This window comes from Aquarana catesbeiana, linkage group LG08 (genome assembly GCF_042186555.1).
Source record: "Aquarana catesbeiana isolate 2022-GZ linkage group LG08, ASM4218655v1, whole genome shotgun sequence".
NCBI classification, from domain to species: domain Eukaryota; kingdom Metazoa; phylum Chordata; class Amphibia; order Anura; family Ranidae; genus Aquarana; species Aquarana catesbeiana.
Window position 1 is genome coordinate 45,577,667 of NC_133331.1, and position 27,199 is coordinate 45,604,865.

At 44.3% G+C, this 27,199-nt stretch overlaps 1 protein-coding gene across 1 annotated transcript; it reads left to right on the forward strand.

Moving 5' to 3' along the window:
- Positions 1-9,034: 9,034 nt before the first annotated feature.
- PRDX3 (peroxiredoxin 3) lies at positions 9,035-25,627 on the forward strand. The gene is made up of 7 exons (XM_073595782.1): positions 9,035-9,187; positions 12,987-13,101; positions 18,661-18,802; positions 20,586-20,721; positions 21,933-22,036; positions 23,017-23,182; positions 25,450-25,627. Exons 1-7 carry the CDS (start codon positions 9,152-9,154, stop codon positions 25,498-25,500), a joined length of 750 nt encoding a protein of 249 aa, XP_073451883.1. The 5' UTR covers positions 9,035-9,151; the 3' UTR covers positions 25,501-25,627.
- Positions 25,628-27,199: the final 1,572 nt, after the last annotated feature.

The following is a 27,199-nucleotide window of genomic DNA, read 5'->3' on the forward strand; positions in this document are numbered from 1 at the left end:
GTTGGATGGTGGATAGCCTCGGGTGTGCTGCCAGGATCCCGAGGGGGTCAGTGTGTGAAGGGAGTCGTGAGATGTGCTTGTATGCACCATGCTGTCCAGGTCGGGACAGACCAAGGCCTGAGCCTGAGATAGAGTCCATGAAGGACAGAGCAGCTGGGAAGCTGAAAGGAAATAGGCAGAGCTGAGGTACAGCATCTGTGCATGAACACTGGGATGTGTTTGATGAACAGGAGGACCAAAGGGTACTAATGGTCAGGAGAACCAAGAGGAACTAATCAGAGCAATAAAGCTGCCAAGAGAGCCAGGAGGCTATCACAGTCCCACTATAGGTTGCTGATCACTGCCAATGACAGTACAGCATCATAGCTGTGTAAATTCCAGTATGTACTGCATGCCATAGTTTGTAGCTGCTATAACTTTCACACAAACCCGTAATATACACTTATTGTGATTTTTTTTTTACCAAAAAGACATGTAGCAGCATGCATTTTGGCCTACAATTATGAAGAAATTAGATAAACAGTGGTGATGACATGCCACCAAAAGAAAGCTCTATTTGTTTTAAAAAAAATATTATATAAATGTAATTTGGGTACAGTGTTGCATGACTGTGCAAATGCCAGTTAAAGGAGCACAGTGCTGAACAAGCAACAAATGCCCTGGTCATGAAGAGAGTAAAACCTTCCAGGGGTCAAGCGGATTTTTCCTTATTTAATGACAGTGAGTAGAGTCATACAAAGCATTGCTTAGCACCCCAATGGCCAGAAGCACATCAAGAACTGCTGGCATATTGTGCAAATATAGCATAATAAAGGATAGAGACATTTATTTCAAATTGCATACAGATGTTTCAAACTTTTTGGCCATCATCAGTGCAGTGTATGGAAACCAAGACTTCTATAGAGTAGGCCTTGGGACCTGATGTGACAGTACGAATATATAGGATACGGCCGGAAGGGACTAAAGTGATCAAAAAGCCCTACAATTCTAATCACAGTGTAGCATAGTAAAGCCTTCTTAGAACAGAAGGTGTTGACATGTCTCGTTCTATCGCATATCCCAAAAATAAGAGGATTATGTCTCATTTCACCATAACCAGTATGGTTATACTGTCCCATTTCATCACCCCCAAACCCCCCCTCGCCACACACACAGTACCAGGTATCTGAGAAAATTCTGCATTTGCTATAAAGGGACTAATGCCCCGTACACACGAGCGGAATTTCCGTCGGAAAAATCTTGGATGGTTTTTCCGATGGAATTCCGCTCAAGCTTGGCTTGCATACACACGGTCACACAAAAGTTCTCTGAACTTTCGACTGCCAAGAACGCGGTGACGTACAACACTACGACGAGCCGAGAAAATGAAGTTCACTGCTTCCGAGCATGCGTCAAATTATTTCCGAGCATGCGTGTTTTTTTTGCGCGTCCGAATTGCATACAGGCAAATGCATTTTCGGATAGGAACTTTTTCCGACCGAAAAATAGAGAACCTGCTTTCAATCTTTTGCTGGCGGGAATTCCGCCAGCAAAAGTCCGATGGAGCATACACACGGGCGCAATTTCTGACCAAAAGCTCACATCAGAGGATATTCTACTGACCCTAGCTTAGGGTTGCCACCTAATCCCTTTAAATTAGCCTCAGAACCTGTGTAATTCATATGTGTTTGGGTTTAAAGGGATGAGGTGGCGACCCTACCCTAGCTGCAGGCCAGATAAAATCTTGTAGCGGGCCAAATGTGGTCCAGAGACCACTGTTATATGGGAAAGCCTACAAATGTATACGATGATCAAAGGCTAACTTGAAGCTGAAATTAAAATACTTCTACCAGATGGGATATAGAAATGGCACTAGTAATAATCAATACATCCATCAGAGGCCTGGAAGGATAAGAAGCCAGGTATCAATATGGTGGGTGCAGTCACATGCTCACTGCCCTATAACCCTGCATGGTTGGTGTTCTAGGCTGGTAGTATCAGAAGGCATGAAGAGGAGGCATTATTCTTAATTGTTTCTGCAGAAAATTTATGTAGATATGTCCCTAAAACAGTTATTATCTATAGATTTCAGAGGCGCTAAGAGTCTCTATTTCTTCATATAGTAAAAAATATACTGTATAAAAGCGAAAAAGGCAATAAACTAAAAAACGAAGTGTGATGAAGTAGGTGGCATAAAGAGTCTCACGTGAAATTCAGCCTCTTCCTCAATCACCAATTAAAGTGCTCCACCAATTCCCCTTTGTGTGTCAAACTCACAAATTTTTCTCTCCAGCTACAAAAGTTTTGAGAGTGACACAAATATTAATTTTCACAAAGTCTGCTGCCTCAGCTTTTATGATGGCAATTTGCCATCATAGTGTCAGTGTTGAGGAGGACAAGGCTGGAAATCACTCTGTAATGCTGACTGAGATGGAATAAAAGACTGGAAGCTTTAAAAGGAGGGTGGTGCTTGAAATCATTGTTCTTCCTCAAGGAAACATGTGCAGTCATCATTGCTTTGCACAAAAAGGGATTCACATGCAAGGATATTGCTGCTACTAAGATTGCACCTAAAACAACAATTTATCAGATCAAGAACTTCAAGGATAGAGGTTCAGTTGTTGTGAAGATAGCTTCAGGGTGCCTAAGAAAGTCTACCAAGCGCCTGGAGCATCTCCTACAGTTGATTCAGCTGCATGATCGGGGCACCACCAGTGCAGAGCTTGCTCAGGTATGGCAGCCGGCAGGTGTGAGTACATCTGCACACACAGTGAGGAGAAGACTTTTGGAGGATGGCCTGGTGTCAAGAAGGGCAGCAAAGAAGCCACTTCTTTCCAGTAAAATATCAGGGACAGACTGATAATCTACAAAAGGTACAGGGATTGCTATGCTGAGAACTGGGGTAAAGTCATTTTCTCTGATGAATCCCCTTTCCAATTGTTTGGGGCATCTAGGAAAAAACCTTGTCCAGAGAAGAAAAGGTGAACGCTACCATCATTCCTGTGTCATGTCAACAGTAAAGGATCCTGAGACCATTCATGTGTGGAGTTGCTTCTCAGAAAAGGGAGTGGGCTCACTCACAATTTTGCCTAAGAACACAGCCATGAATAAAGAATGGTACAAAAACATCTTCCGAGAGCAACTTCTCCCAACCATCCAAGAACAGTTTGGTGAGGAACAATGCCTTTTCCAGCATGATGGAGCACCATAAGGCAAAAGTGATAACTAAGTGGCTTGGGGAACAAAAACATCAAAATTTTGGGTCCATAGCCTGGAAACTCCCCAGACCTTAATCCCATCGAGAACTTGTGGTCAATCCTCAAGAGGCGGGTGTGCAAAAAAACTCCACAAATTCTAACAAACTCCAAGCATTGATTATGCAAGAATGGGCTGCCATCAGTTAGGATGGGGCCAAGAAGTTGATTGACAGCATACCAGGGCAATTGCAGAGGTCTTGAAAAAGAAGGGTCAACACTGCAAATATTGACTCTTTGCATAAACCTAATGTAGTCAATAAAAGCCTTTGACATTTATGAAATGCTTGTAATTATACTTCAGTATACCATAGTAACATCTGACAAAAAGATCTAAAAACACTGAAGCAGCAGACTTTGTGAAAATTAATATTTGTGTCATTCTCAAAACTTTTGGCCACGGCTGTACACTCACATCTGAACATAGCGATGCGTCAGTTTTGCATTGTGCCTTTTTTCACGCGACAGCTCATTGACTTGAATGAACTACCTGACGCCTAACAAGTCCATCAACGAAGCTCAAGTACCAAGTTTTGGCACTGAGCCAAGTGTATCTGGTGACATGTTTTTGTGTTTTTCTTTTTCACATGGCAAAACGTGTGGCTGCTACCTGCATTTGGGGTGCCATTAAGAAATAATTGCACCGCAAGTGCGGTGCGCATTTTAGTGCATTTTTCACACATTCCTGGAAACACAGGCAGAAATGCATGTTTCTGCCAGCGTTTTCAAGTTGCTCAGATGTGAATGCAGCCAAAGAGCTGGCAAAGGGCCTTTCTATGAAAGTGATTGGGTGGCTTTAGATCACTTTATGAGGCTCTCAAAGGGGCGGCATCTGCAGTGGTTCCCCGGCTCTCTTGTTCCACCAGGGAGTTCAGGACCTCAGGAAACAGCTTCTCTGGTTAAAGTAGAAGGAACTTGAGGAACATCCATTTTCCGATCCCTCCTTTGACTAATGAACCTGGAAGCAACAAGTATCACGTCACTTCCAGGGTCACAGCTGTCGTTCCTCAGATAGTGTAGCCAAGGATACAGCTAATCAAGCAACATCTATGCTAGAATAGTTGCATTGGAGGCAAGGGGAGACACTGGGGTTCTAAAGAGCAACAGTCATCTGCCTATGCTATTACATGGGGGCTAATAGGCTCCCTATGTAATGGCAATAAAGTAAAAAAAACAAAAAACAAAATAAGAATTGTATAAAATAAATAAAAACAATTTAAAACACCTGCTGTCACCCACTGTACACACCCCATAAAAAAGTGCAGTGTAGGGCGAGGACGTTTATGTAACATCAATTGCGCCACACGTTATATGAGATATCTCCATGAACATGAGTGAGATCAATCATTCTAGGGCCATAGTTTATGGTTAACCTCTTCACGCCGGCTCCTCCCAGCCCTTTAAGAGGTTTAGGATGCCAAGAAGTGGGGCGGGGCTTAGGATCATGTTACTGCCTTGATTGGCTGTCACGTGATCTGAAAAAAACTCCTGATCACAAGCAGCGATTTGGAGCATTTGGTTAGGTGCCGGTAACTGTGCCAGGAGCATGCAGCGCACGCGCTCTTGGCACAGCTGTATTGTCCGCAATTCAAGCAACTATGCGGCCTCTCAGCACCAAGAGGCTGCATATTTATCTGCAGCTGGCGCCAAGGGGTTAAAGTAGAACTATAGGCAAAACTTTTTTTTTTTTCATTTTCGATAAAGAAAGGGAGGGTTATAACGCAGAATTTTTTTTCTCAGTATCTGTGTTGCATTTCTGAGATTTCCCTTCACTTCCTGTCCCGTAGACAAACAGGAAGTGAGAGGAAAATCCCTGCTAATTAAGGGGATCCCTAGGGGACCCCTCAGGTCATCAGAACTAGTGTCTCCATTGGAAGATTTCCCATCTATTACTTTTCTGGGGACAACCCAAAATTTGGGATTTTCTTGTACTTTCAATGATAATGGTAAACAGGAGAGATAGAGAGGGTGACTCTCCTTATCGGGGGGCACAGACAGCAAAAAAACTGACAGGGGTTCTAAACCATCTCTACTCTGTCCAAAACGAAAAGCAAAAAAGTTTTGCCTTTAGTTATACTTTAACTGTAAACTGATGAAATAGGGAGGTCTGGGAGCCTGGTCCCCAGCCAAGGCTACACCAAGGGAAGGGAAGGGGGTAAGTGGACTATCTCGGGATACAATAGAGCAGCGAACCTTGGCACCCCAGATGTTTTGGAACTACATTTCCCATGATGCTCATCAACACTACAGAGTGCGTGAGCATTATGGGAAATGTAGTTCCAAAACATCTGGGGTGCCAAGGTTCGCCATCACTGCAATAGAGTATAAAAACAATCATATAAAAATTAGAAAAGTTTGTTGATACATTATACATGACAAAGGATGTCAGTAGTAATTTAAAAACATAGGTGACTCGGTCATGGACAGTGTTTCAACTAGTTTCGCGGACTGGGCCGCTTCATCAGGAAAAACATCTGCAAATTAAATTGCAGATGTTTTTCCTGATGAAGAGGACCAGTCGGCGAAACTACTGACATCCTTTGTCATGTATTATGTATCAATAAACTTTTCTAATTTTTATATGATTGTCTTTATACTCTATTTGCAGGGATAAGCAATTAGCGGACCTCCAGCTGTTGCAAAACTACAAGTCCCATCATGACTCTGCCTCTGGGTGTCATGCTTGTGGCTGTCAGAGTCTTGCTATGCCTCATGGGACTTGTAGTTCTGCAACAGCTGGAGGTCCGCTAATTGCATATCCCTGCTCTATTGTATCCCTTTTTGCATTGTACCAAGAGTCCGTTTGCCCCCTTCCCTTCCCTTGGTGTAGCCCTGGCTGGGGACCAGGCTCCCAGACCCCCTATTTCATTAATTCTTGGATGATGGTACAACCCTTGTTTGAATACACGTACCTATTGATACTGTTCTCAGAGGCCACCTATATTTTTCTATTAAATGTATTACTGATGACCTGTGAAGGCTTTTAAAGTGACGCCGATCAGGAACTTTAGGTAGATTCAGATCGTTTTTTGCCCATGGGTGTGCACAGTTTTAAGACTTGACATAATTGGTATCTATTTACTCAATGTAAACCAGTTTTTTAGATTTTACAAAAAAAAAAAGTATAATATTGTTTGTTTGCACTAAAATTAATTTTTGTGTATTTGTTACCTGATAAAATGCAGTGCGCAAATATTGTGACACAAAAAATTGCTGCCACCACCATTTTATTCTCCAAGGTCTCTGCTTTCAGAAATTATATACTTTTTAGGGGATTTAAAGTTGGATGTCATAGAGCAGCGGTCCCCAACCTCCCCTACACCAGGGACTGGCCTCATGGAAAACAACCCCCAGAGCGGGGGATTGGGGGGCTGCAGCCTATCATCTCACCTGCCACTCACTTTGTGGGATTACCTTGGCATACTTACCAACTGTCACGAATTTCCCGGGACATTCCCAGGATTTAGACCCTTTTCCCGGATTTAGCCAATCCCGGGAAATGTCCCGGGAAATGTCCCGGGAAATTCGTGTTTTACCGATTTTTTTTTCGCCGCCACCACCGCCGCCACCGCCGCCGCTAGAGGTCTGTGGCCGACGGAGACAATGTCTCCACCGGCCGCCATTTTCCTGAAGACCAAATTGCCGTTTAGCAATGGCCGGGTGGCTGCCAATAAAATTTGAGCTGTGGCACCGCCCACCTTCCGCCCCGCTGCCGTCTGTGACCTGATGTGGGAAGGGGCGGGGATGGGCGGCGCCGCAGCTCAATTGCTATTGGCAGCCACCCGGCTATTTTGTCCCATTCTATTTAGTAATGGTGGTGGAGAGTGTCTCTACTGCTGGGAATGCCTGATGTAAGGAAAGGGGGGGCTCCATTGGGGGATGCCTGGTGTAAGGACAGGACTCTGCTGGCAATGCCTGATGTATGAAGTGACTCCACTGCAATGCCTGATGTAAGGGGGACTCCGCTGGCAATGTCTGATGTAAGGGGGGACTCCGCTGCAATGTCTGATGTAAGGGGGACTCCGCTGGTAATGTCTGATGTAAGGGGGACTCTGCTGGCAATGTCTGATGTCGGAGGGACTCCGCTGGCAATGTCTGATGTAAGGGGGGACTCTGCTGGCAATGTCTGATGTAAGGGGGACTCCGCTGGCAATGTCTGATGTAAGGGGGGACTCCGCTGGCAATGTCTAATGTAAGGGGGGACTCCGCTGGTAATGTCTGATGTAAGGGGGACTCTGCTGGCAATGTCTGATGTCGGAGGGACTCCGCTGGCAATGTCTGATGTAAGGGGGACTCCGTTGGCAATGTCTGATGTAAGGAGGACTCCGCTGGCAATGTCTAATGTAAGGGGGGACTCCGCTGGCAATGTCTGATGTAAGGGGGACTCCGCTGGCAATGTCTGATGTAAGGGGGACTCCGCTGGCAATGTCTGATGTAAGGGGGACTCCGCTGGCAATGTCTGATGTAAGGGGGGAACCCGCTGGCAATGCCTGATGTAAGGGGGGACTCTGCTGGCAATGCCTGATGTAAGGGGGACTCCGCTGGCAATGCCTGATGTAAGGGGGGACTCCGCTGGCAATGCCTGATGTAAGGGGGGACTCTGCTGGCAATGTCTGATGTAAGGGGGGACTCTGCTGGCAATGTCTGATGTAAGGGAGGACTCTGCTGGCAATGCCTGATGTAAGGGGGGACTCTGCTGGCAATGTCTGATGTAAGGGGGGACTCAGCTGGCAATGCCTGATGTAAGGGAGGACTCCGCTGGAAATGCCTGATGTAAGGGGGGACTCCGCTGGGGACACCTGATGGCATCTGGTGGCAGGCGATGTGGCAGGTGACACGCTCAGGGCTTCCACTGATTCCGCATTATGGTGAGTTAAATAATGTCATTCTTTATTACAATGTAATAATAGAAATAATGCACTTCAATCATCCTGACACCATAACAACCTTGGTGCCGGGATGATGTAAGATCTGGGCCTGCTGTCCCTCCATCCCTCTTTCTTTCTACTCTTTTTCTCTCTTTCTTTTTCTCCCTTTTTCTTTCTTTCTCCCTCTCCATCCCTCATTCATCTCATACCACACCCCTTCCGAGCCACGCCCATTTAAGACACGCCCACTATTCCGCTCAAACCGCGCCCATTTTTCACCACTGCGCTCTTCGGAATTTTTCTGTTACGGTATGCCCCGCCTACAAAAGAATGCCACGCTCCCTAATTATAGCAAGGCTCCACCTACATGCAAAAAAGTGTCCCAAATGTTTTTTTTTTGCAATGTTGGCAACTATGCCTTGGAATATAACACTTTATTTGTATACGTGTTTATTTTTTTTTTTTTATATTTATTATTATGAGAAAAAATATTGTTATTGAAAAAAAAACATACATCCTTATTTGTATTTGGCTGATCACATGAGCCCTGTTTAATATTATGAACAATATTGTAATTAGCCAGATACAAATAAAGATTGAAAAAATATATACTGAGAGACCTGACCACAAAGAGTGGAGCGAGCGCCCTCTGGTGTTGGGAGGGTGGCAGTGCACTAGACCGGATAGGAGGTGGAGCCCAGGCGTGGCCGCCAATGCAAATCAAGCCTCTCTAGCCACCCACCGCTGCGCGGCCTGACGCCTGACCGCCAGCGATCCACGTTTCGGGGGATCCACGTTCCGTTCTTAGAAGGAACCTCCGACTACCCCCACATTGGGCTCCTCCCCCTTCCCCTTGTTCAGTCACATGCACACCGCGACTCTTGCGATTCCCAGCCCCGCCCACTACTTTCCCCACCATCCGCCCTTTTCCCCGCCCACAGAACGGGGATCCCATTGATGTGAAATGCACGGCCAATAGGATCATTCCTTTTCTTAGGCGCCGCCCCCTCTAGCTGACAGCAGGTAGAGTTCAGATTCTGACTTGCAAAGATGGCGGCCTCCTGGGGAAGGTTACTGGCGACACGAGTGAGTGCGGGGAGATCCCGGGGTGTCCGTACCGGGGGAGATGACCTGGGAATATACCACTATGTACATTATACAGGGGAGATTACCTGGGAATATACCACCATGTACACTACACAGGGGAGATTACCTGGGAATATATCACTATGTACATTATACAGAGGAGATTACCTGGGATTATACCACTATGTACACTACACAGGGGAGATTACCTGGGAATATATCACTATGTACACTAAACGGGGGCAATTACCTGGGAATATACCACTATGTACACTAAACGGGGGCGATTACCTGGGAATATACCACTATGTACACTAAACAGGGGCAATTACCTGGGAATATACCACTATGTACACTACACAGGGGAGATTACCTGGGAATATACCACTATGTACACTATACGGGGGAGATTACCTAGGAATATACCACTATGTACACTATACAGGAGAGATTACCTAGGAATATACCACTATGTACATTATGCAGGGAAGATTACCTGGGGATATAACACTATGTGCACTATACAGGGGAGATTACCTGGGAATATGCCACTATGTACACTATACAGGGGAGATTACCTGGGAATATACCACTATGTACATTATACAGGGGAGATTATCTGGGAATATACCACTATGTAAACTATATAGGGGAGATTACCAGGGGATGTACCACTATGTAAACTATACAGGGGAAATTACCAGGGGATATACCACTGTGTATACTATACAGGGGAGATTACCAGGAAATATACCACTACGTACATTATACAGGAGGGATTACCTGAGAATATACCACTATGTACACAATATACAGGGGAGATTACCTGGGAATATACCACTATGTACATTATACAGGGGAGATTACCTGGGAATATACCACTATGTACATTATACAGGGGAGATTACCTGGGAATATACCACTATGTACATTATACAGGGGAGATTACCTGGGAATATACCACTATGTACACTATACAGGGGAGATTACCTGGGAATATACCACTATGTACATTATACAGGGGAGATTATCTGGGAATATACCACTATGTAAACTATATAGGGGAGATTACCAGGGGATGTACCACTATGTAAACTATACAGGGGAAATTACCAGGGGATATACCACTGTGTCCACTATACAGGGGAGATTACCAGGAAATATACCACTACGTACATTATACAGGAGGGATTACCAGAGAATATACCACTATGTACATTATACAGGGGAGATTACCTGGGAATATACCACTATGTACATTATACAGGGGAGATTACCTGGGAATATACCACTATGTACATTATACAGGGGGATTACCTGAGAATATATCACTACACACACTATACAGGGGGATTACCTGGGATTATACCACTATGTACATTATACAGGGGAGAATACCTAGAAATATACCACTATGTACACTATACAGGGGAGATTACCTGGGAATATACCACTATGTACACTATACAGGGAGATTACCTTGGAATATACCACTATGTACACTATACAGGGGAGATTACCTGGCAATATACCACTATGTACACTATACAGGGGAGATTACCTGGCAATATACCACTATGTACACTATACAGGGGAGATTACCTGGCAATATACCACTATGTACATTATGCAGGGAAAATTACTTGGGAATATAACACTATGTACACTAAACAGGGGCGATTACCTGGGAATATACCACTATGTACACTATACAGGGGAGATTACCTGGCAATATACCACTATGTACACTATACAGGGGAGATTACCTGGCAATATACCACTATGTACATTATACAGGGGAGATTACCTTGGAATATATCACTATTTACATTATGCAGGGAAGATTACCTGGGAATATAACACTATGTGCACTATACAGGGGAGATTACCCGGGCATATGCCACTATGTACACTATACAGGGAAGATTACCTGGGAATATACCACTATGTACATTATACAGGGGAGATTATCTGGGAATATACCACTATGTAAACTATATAGGGGAGATTACCAGGGGATGTACCACTATGTAAACTATACAGGGGAAATTACCAGGAAATATACCACTACGTACATTATACAGGAGGGATTACCTGAGAATATACCACTATGTACACTATGCAGGGAAGATTACCTGGGAATATAACACTATGTGCACTATACAGGGGAGATTACCTGGGAATATACCACTATGTACATTATACAGGGGAGATTACCTGGGAATATACCACTATGTACATTATACAGGGGAGATTACCTGGGAATATACCACTATGTACATTATACAGGGGAGATTACCTGGGAATATACCACTATGTACATTATACAGGGGAGATTACCTGGGAATATACCACTATGTACATTATACAGGGGAGATTACCTGGGAATATACCACTATGTACACTATACGGGGGGGGTTACCTGAGAATATATCACTACACACACTATACAGGGGGATTACCTGAGAATATACCACTATGTACACTATACAGGGGGATTACCTGAGAATATATCACTACACACACTATACAGGGGGATTACCTGGGATTATACCACTATGTACATTATACAGGGGAGATTACCTAGGAATATACCACTATGTACACTATACAGGGGAGATTACCTGGGAATATACCACTATGTACACTATACAGGGGAGATTACCTTGGAATATACCACTATGTACACTATACAGGGGAGATTACCTTGGAATATACCACTATGTACACTATACAGGGGAGATTACCTGGGAATATACCACTATGTACACTATACAGGGGAGATTACCTGGCAATATACCACTATGTACACTATACAGGGGAGATTACCTGGCAATATACCACTATGTGCATTATGCAGGGAAGATTACTTGGGAATATAACACTAAGTACACTAAACAGGGGCGATTACCTGGGAATATACCACTATGTACACTAAACAGGGGCGATTACCTGGGAATATACCGCTATGTACACTATACGGGGGAGATTACCTAGGAATATACCACTATGTACACTATACAGGGGAGATTACCTGGGAATATACCACTATGTACATTATACAGGGGAGATTACCTGGGAATATACCACTATGTACATTATACAGGGGAGATTACCTGGGAATATACCACTATGTACATTATACAGGGGAGATTACCTGAGAATATACCACTATGTACACTATACAGGGGAGATTACCTGGGAATATACCACTACACACACTATGCAGGGGGATTGCCTGAGAATATACCACTATGTACACTATACAGGGGAGATTACCTGTGAATATTACCAGGAAGTAATACTCCACATAATTACAGTGACATGACATGTATGATGATTTGGATTTTGCCTACAAATATAAAGTTGCACGTTACACTCTGTTTGCCTTTGTGTATCGATTGTTGTGAAATCTTCAGGACTTTTGCATAATTTGCACAGACAGTCGGAAACCATTTTTAGAAATTGGTAAATTTTGTGTCTGGTCACCCTGCCCCCGCTCTCAGGCTGGAGAGAGCTTTTTGCACAATTCTCCTAATGTGCCCCTTTTGACGTAGTTATTGCAGGAGGTTAGCTCTGCCTCTCCAGTTGTCCTATAACAGATCTCTGCCATACAATGCTTGCACTTTGTAAGGGTGGACACAGAGATCTTCTGGAATGCTTTGCAGGGTTGGTGGGGGGGGGGGGGATTCTAAGATCTGTTGTGGTGTCAGGGGGAACACATAGATTTGCTGGGGTTTGGTTGTGGAGGGATGCAGAGGTCTGCTGCTGAAAAGATCACCTTATTGTTTCTCTGCAGGTAATCCGCGCTGCAGCCGCTCCTGTTTCACGTTCCGTCCAATGTCCTGTCATCGCAGGAGCCAGTACAGGCCGGGCTGTCTTCTGTGCTAATCCAAAGTTTAATTTCAGCACCAGTGAGTCCTGTTCTTATTGATTTGTGCATCTCTATACACTGCGTATTCCGATGTCTGCTACCACTTTATAGTTCTGTATGGAGGGCTGGGGCCTAGGGTTGTAGCTGCTGAGAGGAGCCCCTACCCTCTAATCCTGCCTCTAGGAGGCATTTCCTGGGTTTATTGGTTTGGTTTTAGGTGCTGTGAGGAGACCTTCCTGAGCCCTGCCCTCTAGATGTTATTAAATGGTTAATTGGCTCAGTTGTAGTTGCCAAGAAGAGACCTTCCTGTGCCCTCCCTCTAATCCTGCCCCCTAGGAGTTATTACCTGGGTTGATTGGCTCGGCTTCAGCTGCTGGGAGGAGACTTTTCTGTGCCCTGTCCCCTGATAGTTATTAGACATATGCACTGATAAAAAAATGTGTTCGTTTTGGTTTCATTCGTTTTTTTGCTTAATTCGAAAATTGGAAATTTTGGAAGTTAACAAATTTGTCACTAAACGAATTGCACATGTCTAGTAGTTATTAATTTCTTGGATTGTAATTTCTAACGAGCAGGGCCCTCTGATTCCTCCTGTATTTAATTGTAACTGTACTGTCTGCGCTAACATTGTAAAGTGCTTTGCAAACTGTTGGCATTATATAAATCCTGAATAATAATAATAATAATAATAATAAACTGGGTTGATTGGCTCGGTTGTAGTTGCAAAGAGGAGACCTTCCTGTGCCCTCCCCTCCACTCCTCCCCCCTAGAAGTTACTACCTGGGTTGACTGGCTCAGTTTTAGCTGCTGGGAGGAGACCTTTCTGTGCCCTGCCCACTAGGAGTTATTGGATGGGTCAATTGGCTCGGTTGTAATTGCCAAGAGGAGATCTTCCTGTGCCCTCCCCTCTAATCCTGCCCCCCAGGAGGTATTATCTGGGTTTACTTGCTCGGTTTTAGCTGCTGAGAGGGGGGAGACCTTCCTGCCCCCTAGAAGTTATTACCTGGGTTGGTTGGCACTGCTTTAGCTGCTGGGAGGAGACCTTCCTGTGTCCTGCCCGCTAGGAGTTATTAACTGGGTTAATTGGCTTTATTTGTAGTTGCCAAGAGGAGACATTCCTGTGCTCTCCCGTCTAATCCTTCCCCCTAGGAGCTATTACCTGGGTTGACTGGCTCGGTTTTAGCTGCTGGGAGGAGACCTTCCTGTGCCCTGGCCCTTAGGCGTTACCACATGAGTTGATTGGCTCAGTTGTAGCTACAGAGAGGAGACCTTACAGTACCCTCCCTTATAATCCTGCCCCCAAGGAGTTATTACCTGGGTTGATTGGCTTGGACACTGTGTGTGACAGCTAAGAATACAGATGATGGGGGCGTTTAGGTGGGAGAAGTGTTTGGGAGGGCTATGTATCAAAATTTGTAGTGAACAATAAATAGGTCCCCCCTCCCCCCATGTACAGATGTGTGAAGTGTCATAAGATATTTGGGGGAGGGGCACTACAATGATGCCTACATAGTTTTATAAAACAATTATATTCATACAAAATCCTTTTAAAAAAATTGCAGCCAATTACAACCGTGTATAAAATACACCAAGGTCATGTGAAATGTCTAGTTTTCTGATGCTTTTACATATTGAACACTTCACTCTCATCTGTATCCCCCCCTCCACACACAGATCACCAAATATTTTCTCAACATTAGATCACTTCCAACTAAATTTAAAACCAATAACTGGTCCGGTGGAAGGCAGGAACACTTTACTCTCTCAACACATTTCAGAGACTATGATGTCTGCTTCTTTAAGAGATCTTGTGAGTGTATAATAATTGCATGGAGTTGTGAAGGGGTAGGATGCCCCAATTCCACCAACCTCTAGATGGCAGCACACTGAATCCTAAAGCAAGGACCCAAATGCCAGAAATCAATACAGGAAACGGGCAACAAATTTCAGACGCATCAATAGTACACCGTCAGATCCTGTGTTTCGTCAGAATTTGTAAAGGAAGTGACGTTCCGTCGCCACCATCTTGTTACACCCTGCACTCCTCCACAGTAAGGATACACTAATAAGGGGACAAGCGGATATCTTGTTACACCCACTGGAGTTTTGCACTTCACACTTATTTTTAACAGTAAACGGAGCTTATAAGATGAAATACAGTATTTAGAAATCCGACAGACTGTTTACATGTTGAATTCTAAAATCAGTGGTGTTCTGTCAGATTAGCAAACCTGTGAGATCTACATGTTTGCCGCTGCTTTTAAAATTGAACATCTAAACAGTCCGTCAGATTTTAAAATCCTGTATTCAACCTTATAAGCTCTGTTTACTGTTAAAAAAAAAAAGGTTAAATACAGTATTTAGAAATTCGAAGGACTGTTTAGATGTTCAATTTTAAAAGCAGCGGCAAACCTGTAGATCTCACAGGTTTGCTAATCTGACAGAACATCTCTGATTTTATAATTCAACGTGTAAACAGTCCGTTGGGTTTTAAAATACTGTATTTCATCTTATAAGCTCCGTTTATTGTTAAAAATAAGTGTGACATGCAAAACTCCGATGGGTGTAACAAGATGTCCACCCTGCCCCCTTCTCAGTGTATCCTTACTGTGGAGGAGTGCGGGGTGTAGCAAGATGGCGGCAACGGAACGTCACTTCCATTACACATTCTGACGGGTCGCCAAATCTGATGAAACACCTGCAAAATGAACAGAGATGTTATCCAGTCCCTGTCTGCTGGTCAGATGTGTATCGCCATCTGCTTGGGATAGCCTACAGGCCCCCCCTGTACTAGATGTAGCGATTGCATTAGTTCTTTATTTTTTTCTTGTTTTAAACAGTTTCAGTAACATGCCTCCCTGGCTAGGGTGATGACCTAGACCAAAATAAAGGGTCAACAGTAAAAAATTTCACTGAGCTTATTCCGAGGAAAAATATACCCCTAGACCAATGGTGGTCAACATTCTTGATATAGGGGGGCTTAAAGTGTTAGTAAACACACAATTTTACATTGTCCCTTCTATTTCTGTTAATGGATGATGATACTGTAATGATACTGTAATTATTTTAATAAAAAAACAGCCTTTGGAATACAGAGTAAAAATAAATACACTGTTTTAACCCCTTCCCTCCCGTGCTATATAACCAAAAGACTGCTACAGTGCAGGCCTAAATTGCCGGGAGGGCGTCCTTGTATGTTCTCCCCTGCTCCACCCCCTGCAATCAGCGAGTCATGGATCACAGATCGGAGTAAGGGGCCCATCCCGTCCCCTTACCACGTGATGTAAACATCTAATTAAAAAAAACCCCACAATCATCAGCTTCTGTCAGATGGACATTGATCCCTCACACAGAGAGCCAGTGCCGCCGATCAGTGTTGCCCATCAGTGGTTTAGTTATTCTTTAGGCAGATAAACATTTAATTTTACATAAATTATATGCAGAATACAGCCCCCCCCCTCCCCTTCAGTATATGACTGTAGCGCTCCTCCCCTTCAGTATATGATGACTGTAGAGCTCCTCCCCTTCAGTATATGATGACTGTAGAGCTCCTCCCCCTTCAGTGTATGATGACTGTAGCGCTCCTCCCCCTTCAGTGTATGATGACTGTAGCGCTCCTCCCCCTTCAGTATATGATGACTGTAGAGCTCCTCCCCTTCAGTATATGATGACTGTAGAGCTCCTCCCCCTTCAGTGTATGATGACTATAGAGCTCCTTCAGTATATGATGACTATAGAGCTCCTTCAGTATATGATGACTATAGAGCTCCTTCAGTATATGATGACTATAGAGCTTCTCCTCCTCCTTCAGTATATGACTGTAGAGCTCCTCCTCCTCCTTCAGTATATGACTGTAGAGCTCCTCCTCCTCCTTCAGTATATGACTGTAGAGCTCCTCCTCCTCCTTCAGTATATGACTGTAGAGCTCCTCCTCCTCCTTCAGTATATGACTGTAGAGCTCCTCCTCCTCCTTCAGTATATGACTGTAGAGCTCCTCCTCCTCCTTCAGTATATGACTGTAGAGCTCCTCCTCCTCCTTCGGTATATGACTGTAGAGCTCCTCCCCCTTCAGTATATGATGACTATAGAGCTCCTCCCCCTTCAGTATATGATGACTATAGAGCTCCTCCTCCTTCAGTATATGATGACTATAGAGCTCCTCCTCCTTCAGTATATGATGACTATAGAGCTCCTCCTCCTTCAGTATATGATGACTATAGAGCTCCTCCTCCTTCAGTATATGACTATAGAGCTCCTCCTCCGCCTTCAATATATGACTGTAGAGCTCCTCCCCCTTCAGTATATGATGACTATAGAGCTCCTCCTCCTTCAGTATATGACTGTAGAGCTCCTCCTCCTTCAGTATATGACTGTAGAGCTCCTCCTTCTTCAGTATATGACTGTAGAGCTCCTCCTCCTCCTTCAGTGTATGATGACTGTAGAGCTCCTCCTCCTTCAGTATATGACTGTAGAGCTCCTCTTCCTCCAGTGTATGATGACTGTAGAGCTCCTCTTCCTCCAGTGTATGATGACTGTAGAGCTCCTCCTCCTTCAGTATATGACTGTAGAGCTCCTCCTCCTCCTTCAGTATATGACTGTAGAGCTCCTCCTCCTCCTTCAGTATATGACTGTAGAGCTCCTCCTCCTCCTTCAGTATATGACTGTAGAGCTCCTCCTCCTCCTTCGGTATATGACTGTAGAGCTCCTCCCCCTTCAGTATATGATGACTATAGAGCTCCTCCCCCTTCAGTATATGATGACTATAGAGCTCCTCCTCCTTCAGTATATGATGACTATAGAGCTCCTCCTCCTTCAGTATATGATGACTATAGAGCTCCTCCTCCTTCAGTATATGATGACTATAGAGCTCCTCCTCCTTCAGTATATGACTATAGAGCTCCTCCTCCGCCTTCAATATATGACTGTAGAGCTCCTCCCCCTTCAGTATATGATGACTATAGAGCTCCTCCTCCTTCAGTATATGACTGTAGAGCTCCTCCTCCTTCAGTATATGACTGTAGAGCTCCTCCTTCTTCAGTATATGACTGTAGAGCTCCTCCTCCTCCTTCAGTGTATGATGACTGTAGAGCTCCTCCTCCTTCAGTATATGACTGTAGAGCTCCTCTTCCTCCAGTGTATGATGACTGTAGAGCTCCTCTTCCTCCAGTGTATGATGACTGTAGAGCTCCTCCTCCTTCAGTATATGACTGTAGAGCTCCTTCTCCTCCAGTGTATGATGACTGTAGAGCTCCTCCTCCTCCAGTGTATGATGACTATAGAGCTCCTCTTCCTTCAGTGTATGATGACTGTAGAGCTCCTCCTCCTTCAGTGTATGATGACTGTAGAGCTCCTCCCCCTTCAGTATATGATGACTGTAGAGCTCCTCCTCCTTCAGTGTATGATGACTGTAGAGCTCCTCCCCCTTCAGTATATGATGACTGTAGAGCTCCTCCTCCTTCAGTGTATGATGACTGTAGAGCTCCTCCTCCTTCAGTGTATGATGACTGTAGAGCTCCTCCCCCTTCAGTATATGATGACTGTAGAGCTCCTCCCCCTTCAGTGTATGATGACTGTAGTGACTGTAAATTCTATCCTACAGGTTCCTCGCGGCTCCTCCCCGCCGTAACTCAGCTTGCCCCACAGTTCAAAGGGACAGCGGTTGTCAATGGAGAGTTCAAAGATTTAAGTTTAGATGACTTCAAAGGAAAGTATCTGGTGCTGTTCTTTTACCCATTGGACTTGTAAGTATTTCTTGGGGAGGGGCTTAGGTGAGGGGATAAATGTCACAAGCAGCCTTGTTGTGGGGAGATATCACATACGGCACGGTTGGGGGATGGGTTGGTGGATATCACATTCAGCTCTGGGGGTGGTCGATATCCTATATGTCTGGTGGTGAGGAGGTGGTAGACATTGCATACGGCTCTAGTTAGAATGGTAGATAATACATACAGCTGCTGGTGGTGGGGTGTCAGATGTCACATATTGCTCGAGTGGTGGATGGCACATGGGGCTCCGGTGGTGGATGAGGAAAAAAGAGGCTTCCATCATGTCAGAATGTGGAGTATGGTGGTCCCATCCCTAATAACATAGAACAAGGACAAATATCCCCCCAAATGGGACTTTGACTTGCTGGCAAGCACTGACACCAGATGACTTTTATGCATTGACCTGGACATACATAGTTAGGCTAATTATTTTGGGACGACCGGATATTCATCTGCTTGTTATGCAGTCCATATGAAAACTCTAAGGCCTATCTGTCCCTAACAACTGTGCATTACACATATTGATGTTGAAAACACAGTGCACTTGAAAACCCCCCTCTACTATGGTCTGGCGTCCCTGGAATACTTCATTCGATTTAATCATCTTTAGTGCTGTTTTAACTGAGAATCATCCCATTTGAATTTAGACATTTGTAACACTCCCATCATTCTCAACTCTCAAACCTCTGATGAACCTCTGATGAAGGTGTTGGAATACTGGAAACACGTCGGGCATTGGGGTACACCACCCTTAGGAGAGTACATATGATATGATGATTCATTTCTGCACATTTTTTGTCTTGTTTCTTTATGTAATGTAGTTTTGTATTGTGTAGACGCTTTCACGTTTTTTTACTGTATATCATTAAAATACTTTATTTTTTACTAAATAGAGTTGGTGGTCTGTCAAAGCCCCGTTTAGGGGGGATATTTGTCCTTGTTCAGAGTGGGGGATGGCACATGGGGCTCCGGTGGTGCAGAGTGGTGGATGGCACATGGGGCTCCGGTGGTGCAGAGTGGTGGATGGCACATGGGGCTCCGGTGGTGCAGAGTGGTGGATGGCACATGGGGCTCCGGTGGTGCAGAGTGGTGGATGGCACATGGGGCTCCGGTGGTGCAGAGTGGTGGATGGCACATGGGGCTCCGGTGGTGCAGAGTGGTGGATGGCACATGGGGCTCCGGTGGTGCAGAGTGGTGGATGGCACATGGGGCTCCGGTGGTGCAGAGTGGTGGATGGCACATGGGGCTCCGGTGGTGCAGAGTGGTGGATGGCACATGGGGCTCCGGTGGTGCAGAGTGGTGGATGGCACATGGTCCTCCGGTGGTGCAGAGTGGTGGATGGCACATGGTCCTCCGGTGGTGCAGAGTGGTGGATGGCACATGGGGCTCCGGTGGTGCAGAGTGGTGGATGGCACATGGGGCTCCGGTGGTGCAGAGTGGTGGATGGCACATGGGGCTCCGGTGGTGCAGAGTGGTGGATGGCACATGGGGCTCTGGTGGTACAGAGTGATGGATATCATATAATGCTCAATTACATTGTACAGTCACAGCTTTGTCTCTGTGTCTTCTGGGTAAAGGGAGGCTCCTGACTGTTGTCTTATCTGACCCATTCTGGGTCTTAGGCCATCACTGCAGATAAGGGTGGAGGCATCATAGATGGTGGAAGTGTGTGCTCTGTACAGTATAGATATCATTAGTCCTAAAAGAAAGGAATCTGACTTCCTGCACTGTACTCTGACATCTCTGTTTCCTATTGCAGCACCTTTGTCTGTCCCACCGAAATTGTGGCTTTCAGTGACAAAGCCAATGAGTTCCATGATGTTAACTGTGAGGTAGTGGCTGTCTCTGTGGATTCTCATTTCTGCCACCTGGCCTGGACAAATACCCCAAGAAAGGTGGGTGTAAGATCACTTGCTCCCCATGCTTACAGGTTAGTATCACTGATTTATAAGGGCAGGCTCAGGAGTCTCAGCTTCCTTCAGATGTTGCTGGCAGTATTTCAGCAGATACTCCACACTGCTACTTTATACACTTTTTTTTTTTTATCAGGCGTAAAATTAGCATAGGCCAGCAGCTTTCATAATTGTGGTAAAGGGTACTATAGAATACATTTTTAACTCTTGGTATTTGTCACAAGATGAACAGAATAGGCAACTTTAACCTAAAGTGCAGGTGGCAGGGTTTTGGAAATACAAGCCATAGACTCCCAGGATCCCTATATTGTATCCTACCCAGACAGGGTAGTCCTTCAACCATGAGTATGCTGCCATGGGTAGGCACCAGGAAAACAGAAAATTAAGGAAAGGTAAGTATTCAATTTTCCGTTTTCCTGGTGCCTTCATGGTAGCATACTCATGGTTGAAGGACTACCCTGTCCGAGTAGGATACAATATAGGGAACCTGAGAGCCTAAGGCTTGTATTTCCGAGACTCCGCTACCTGATGTAATGGCCATGTGTATGCTGCCATGGATAGGCACCAGGAAAGGTAAATATTACATTTTCAGTTTTTATCCTCATTAAGGGACACGTGAGATATTTTGATGTGATTGGGTTTTGCTGCTGCCTTCAAGAAGATCTGGACACTGAAAAAAAAAAGCCGTTAGCCAGCCAGGTATAACCCTTCCTGCTCTCAGCATGCCTCAGGTTATCTCTGGTGTCCTAGGAGGACATCTTTGCTCTACTTTTTGACCTTTTTTTAAAATTTTTACTAGCCTTCCAGATTTTTTTTTCTCTAGTCAAGACTTCATCTGTGCGCTGCTAGGCTGACTATGCAGCCATCTGGATGCACTAACCCTCAGGGCCTCCTTGGAGGCTGTACCTGGATTCCTCTGGACTGTTAATCCTAGCAGTTACCCCTGAAGGTGGAAGTATAGCCCAGTTGTATCAGAATATCTACTGATTTTCTGTCCTTTATGAACTCCAAGTAAAGGATTTTACAGTAAATGCAAAAATTCCCATTTTTCTAACCACTATTTCAGCCTACAACATATTCAGTAAATATGCTATTATGTGAGGAGAGGACACCCTTCAAAAGTCAGTGTTCATTCTTTGCCTGGCTTTATTTATGTGAGGATGTCTGAGTGAGTGTTCCATATTGCCTTATAGAGCGGAGGACTGGGACACATGAATATTCCGCTGCTGTCTGACCTAACAAAGCAGATATCCCGTGACTACGGAGTTCTACTGGAAAACCCAGGCATAGCTCTAAGGTAGGCTATGTTTATTCTATAGATTTCTTAATTTCTAAATGTGACACATGCTTTCCCTCCCCTTTTGTCTTTGCCCCCTTGTTCTTACTTTTTCTCTCCTCTGCCCATTCTTTTTTTTTTCTGCTCCTCTGCCCATTCTTTTTCTCTCCTCTGTCCAATTTTTTTCTGCTCCTCTGCATATTGTTTTTCCGTTCCATCCTTCATTCCCCTCCCCTCTGTCTTTTTTTTTTTTTCCCTCCACCATTCAGGGATCACTGATAACTTTCACAGGTGAAATAACATATATATATTATCATCACCATTAGGCTGCATTCACACCTGGGCGTTTTGAGATGTGGCAGAATCGCAGCGATTCTGCTTGCAATTTAAAAACAGTCTGCTAAAATGACAAATTGCACAATGCGAATTTCAGATGCCATTTATTTTAATGGCACCTAAAAACTCGTCTTCAATCATGGCAAACAGCTTCACACGAAGCTTGTCGCCCAAAAGAAGCTCCTGACTCTCTTTTTTTTGGGCGAGAAGCTTCACGCAGTGCAGTTTGCTGCAATTGCAGCGCAATTTATCACATGGCAGAATGGCACCCCGTTTTTAGGTGCCATTAAAATTAATGGCATCTGAAAAAATGTGTTTTGTGATTTTGTTATTTTAGCAGAGCTTGAAATTCTGCCCGCGATTCAAACCCCCCAGGTGTGACTGCAACCTTGGTGAAATGCTGCTCCCAGCTGTCGGGGGTGAAAATGATTAGAGGTAGATGATTACCCCAGCCAGCTCTGCTTCCATAGGCACAGCCTGAGCAGAAGCCTCTCAACCTGCTGAATTTAGGGTTCATTGAACACTGTCAACTGCACTTTTGCTCCACTATTCTGTGGAGTACACTGCTGGACTACTAGGCATGGTGCTCATTGTGCCCTAATAAGTTACTGGAAGGGGCTGTACTGACTCCATTCACGAAGCTGTCTTCTGTTTTTGTCTTTCAGGGGTCTCTTCCTCATCGATCCTAATGGAATAGTGCGACACATGAGTGTGAACGATCTTCCTGTTGGCAGAAGTGTGGAGGAGACTCTGAGGCTGGTGAAAGCCTTTCAGTATGTGGAGACACATGGAGAGGTGTGCCCGGCCAACTGGACTCCCCACGCTCCTACAGTAAGTATACTGCCCACCTCCCCTTCTAGGGAATTACATGGCTGACACCAGTGAATCTTTGCTTTCCAGCCAAGGTGCACTAAACACCACCCCCCAAGTATACATTTAAAATGAAAAAATAAGGCAGACCTCCAATTCTCCTACATCGGAGATCGGAGATTGGAGATATAGTAACTGTCATTACAAACAAATATAAAAGTAAAAGTAGCTTTGTTCATATAATAAAACACATGCAATTGTTAAAAGCTAATCCATATCCCAGAAGTAATGATCACAATAGTATAATAATATATAATATGGTGTTATATTCTTTATTGTAGATATTACATCATGTTCCATATCAGTGTAAACTAACGGCTCGTGGATCCTGATGAAGCACTGGATATATGCGAAGCACATTGATCCACTAAGCTCTGCAGTTATACTGTTGTGATCATTATTTCTGGGATATGAATAAGCGTTTAACAATCTGTTAAGGTACCACTCATGGCCATCATCCGTACTGTATAGTTGGAAAACGAACAAAAAAGGATCTCAGGCTGTACAGGCCACACAAGGAGTAAACAATTTATGGTAAAATTACACTTTATTAGTAACAAAAATTAAAAGGATTTTATCCAATACATGTTGGTTATAAAAACAATACTAGTGCTGGTATATCATTGTGCTTATTTATACACCAAGGAAAGAAATACTGCTAACATACTGTAAGTCCTCATATGCAAACGCGTTTCGACAGTACTTTGCTTCATCAGGGCCTATGAAGACATTACCCCCCATATGTACATACAGTTATTCATAGAATTTCTCGCCTGTCAATGTTCAGATAGTTTTTATAACAGCTTTTATAACAATAAACAGGCTAGCTAACCCACCTCTTTCAATGGGGAAGGGGGAGGGGAGGTAAAGATGAAGTGAAGGATGAAAGGAAAGGGAGCAACAGAAAAAAAAAAAAGTCAAGAGGGACAAGGCACATAGAACGCTATGTAAACTTCCAAATCTATACTCTATCATATATCATTTAGCCTTATAAATCAGCCATTGCACTCATACCCCATGCTTTTAACAATTTCATGTGTTTTATTATATGACTAAAGCTACTGTTACTTTTATATTTTGTTTGTAGTAGCACTTAATACACCCCCCCCCCCTCCAGTCTCTCATGTAGGAGAATTGGAAGTCTGCCTTCTCTTTCCATTTGACATATTTGCTTTGTGTTCCTCATCTTCACATTTCCACTTTTGAGTATCCTCATTGTTCTTCTGGCCCTGCCCACTATGATAATCTTCTTGTTGTCTTGGACTGTCTGTGCACTTCCTAGAAATCTGAGGATTTTTTTTTTTTTTTTGCAAAATAGAAGTTTTAGGTTATAAAATACCCCTCCCCAGTGTTCCCTATTCTCTCTATACATTTTAGCAGACATTGCAGATTAATTCATGTGTTTTTCTATGCCATCACGTGACCGCATAGCTCTGTCCCCACTCTGTAAATGTGCAGTTGGTGGGAGGGAACTCTTTCCTGCCAACAACCCCTAGAGCAGCAGTTGCCTAAAAGCGACATCACAGCTTTATGAATCCTCTCTGTTGTCGTACCTCCACAACTTAGCGGTCATATGACTGCATAGAAAAACAGAGCTTAGCGTTCACATGACTGCATACCAAAACAGGGGGGGAAACAAGCTATTTACTTTGCCCTGCATACATTTAAGCTGAAATGGCAATCAGGAGCACTAGGGAGGTAGCATTTCAAAGGTTGGGATATTGTATAACCTAAACTTCTACTTTAAATCTCACCCACATGTCATGCGATTCAATTAGCGCTGTAACTAGCTAGGCATAGAAATCAATCTGGATGGACAGTAGACATGAAAACTATCTTTGTGATGTTTGGTGGAGCACTTGATCAATCTGTGAAGGTGGAGGTCCCCTTTAATCGCACTGCCTATATCTGTCTGCTGGGTGTCATTGTTCACACACATGTCCAGGAAGGCTCTGAGGTTCTAAAGTGTGGGTAGAGAGGAGGACAAATCATGTGCGGGAGATGTAACAAAAAATACCTACCTATGATTTTCTTTTCCTGGCACCAATCCAATGTCAACACACATGTGGTAGTAGCCCCCTCTACATATTGGTGCCAGGAAAATCCTTTAGAAAGAGGACATTTCTTTGATTGGATTTGTATTTCCCATGTAAGTTTCTCCCACACATTGAGTCTGCAGTGCTGGTCACATGCTGTGTGTTGGAAATAATGTGTCTTCTCTCTTCCAGATTAAACCAAGTCCAGAAGGATCAAAGGAATACTTTAATAAAGTGAACTGAATGCCCCGCTCACCGCAGATGTCCACAATGCTGACCACTGTGCCTGTAAGGGGGGTGGGACACCCGCCACAGATTTTCCGCTGTATAGTAATGTTAGATGATTGCTCAATAAACCACTTAAACCATCCTATTGTCTGTAGATTGATCAGTTGGAGAATGACAGTGGTCAGTTATTGGTGGGGGAAGGCTGCGTCTGCTAAGGAGGAACCAATAGGGATCCAATATCAGGAAACGTCTGTGCTTCATGTGGTACCGCTATCAAAGTCTCGGATCATCATCTGTGTTTTATATGTGACCACCATCCACCCTCAAAGAGACCTGAAGGCGCTCATCGCTACTTCCCACCTGGCTGTCCTGTTTACCCCCTCAGCTTCTATACTTGGAAATAAGAATGTCTGACTTTAGAGAACTTGTGTATAATTGTACCTTAAATGGCAAGTTCACCTTTTTCATGACAAATGAAAAGGTGAACTACAAATATCCCTGCCACCCCTCTGCTGCACATAGCACCAGCGATGCCCTTTTCCACAGATGTAGCGGTCCGTGTACTGCAGTACACAGCCCCAGAGTGATTATCCATCATAATGCTTGGAATGAAAAGCACTCATTGGCTGGCATGACCATGCCTAACCAATGGGAAGTGCATCTGAGGCTGCTTTTTCTGGTAAGGTGTCTTAAAATAAAAAGAAGCACTTATTGGTCAGCAAGGTCAGGTGGTCGCACTGACCAATGACTGCTTGCCATTGTAAGCACTATGATCAATACTCCAGGGTACTGCAGTGTACAGACCACTACACAGGCATCATGGCTGCTATGTGCAGTGGGGACCAGAGGGGTGGCCAGGATATTTGAAATTTGTTCACCTTTTCGTTTTTCTTGAAAAAGGTGAACTTACCCTTTAATGAACCCAGATGGCCCATGTACTAGCCAGGCAACCAGCATCTTCAGAAAGGGATGAACAATGGTCCCTAGAAAGGTTTGCTTTAAAGCAAAAATAGTCTGCAATACTTACCTCCTCTCCAATGTACACAGGTCCCTCACCAGCAACTTTCCCCAGGCTCCTTCTGGATGTCGGTTTTCACCCGTCTTGATTGGCTGGCATGGAATGAAATAACCGCCATGCATGTGCAGCCCAGTGTAAATTCTACAGAGCACAACAAGCAGGCTGGGACAGTAGGTTTAAGTTTTGCAGAAGAGATATTGCACATACCTTCTGCAATAAATAGCCCATAAGCTTTACACATTTGACTTTAGTCCTGCTTTAAATCTGACCTATAGATAAATGAAACCTCAACCCTCCTTTTTATCCAGCCCCTGGTATAAGAAATGGCAGAATAAATCACTGCTGAAGGACAAGTAAAACCCCCTCCAGTTGCTTACTACGTCCACCATGCCTGTACAGGATACCTATATAGGACTGTTTGTTGGGAGTGGAGAGGTGGCTCACTATACTGGCGGGGCCAGCAATAATGAGGATATTGGTCACAGAAGATGAGGAACCTTCCATGGCTGTCCTGCTGAGATAAGTAAGCAGCTTTGGTCTTGGTGTAGATGAGGTCAAGGAAGGGTGCGGTGCCATACTTTATCTGAAAGCGCACTTGCATGTCCTGAGTCTCTGCTGATACAGTGAGGGTGATTTACTAAAGTAGCTGAGAATTTTCACTCAATTCACTGTAGATGCGTTCACTTAAAAATTAAC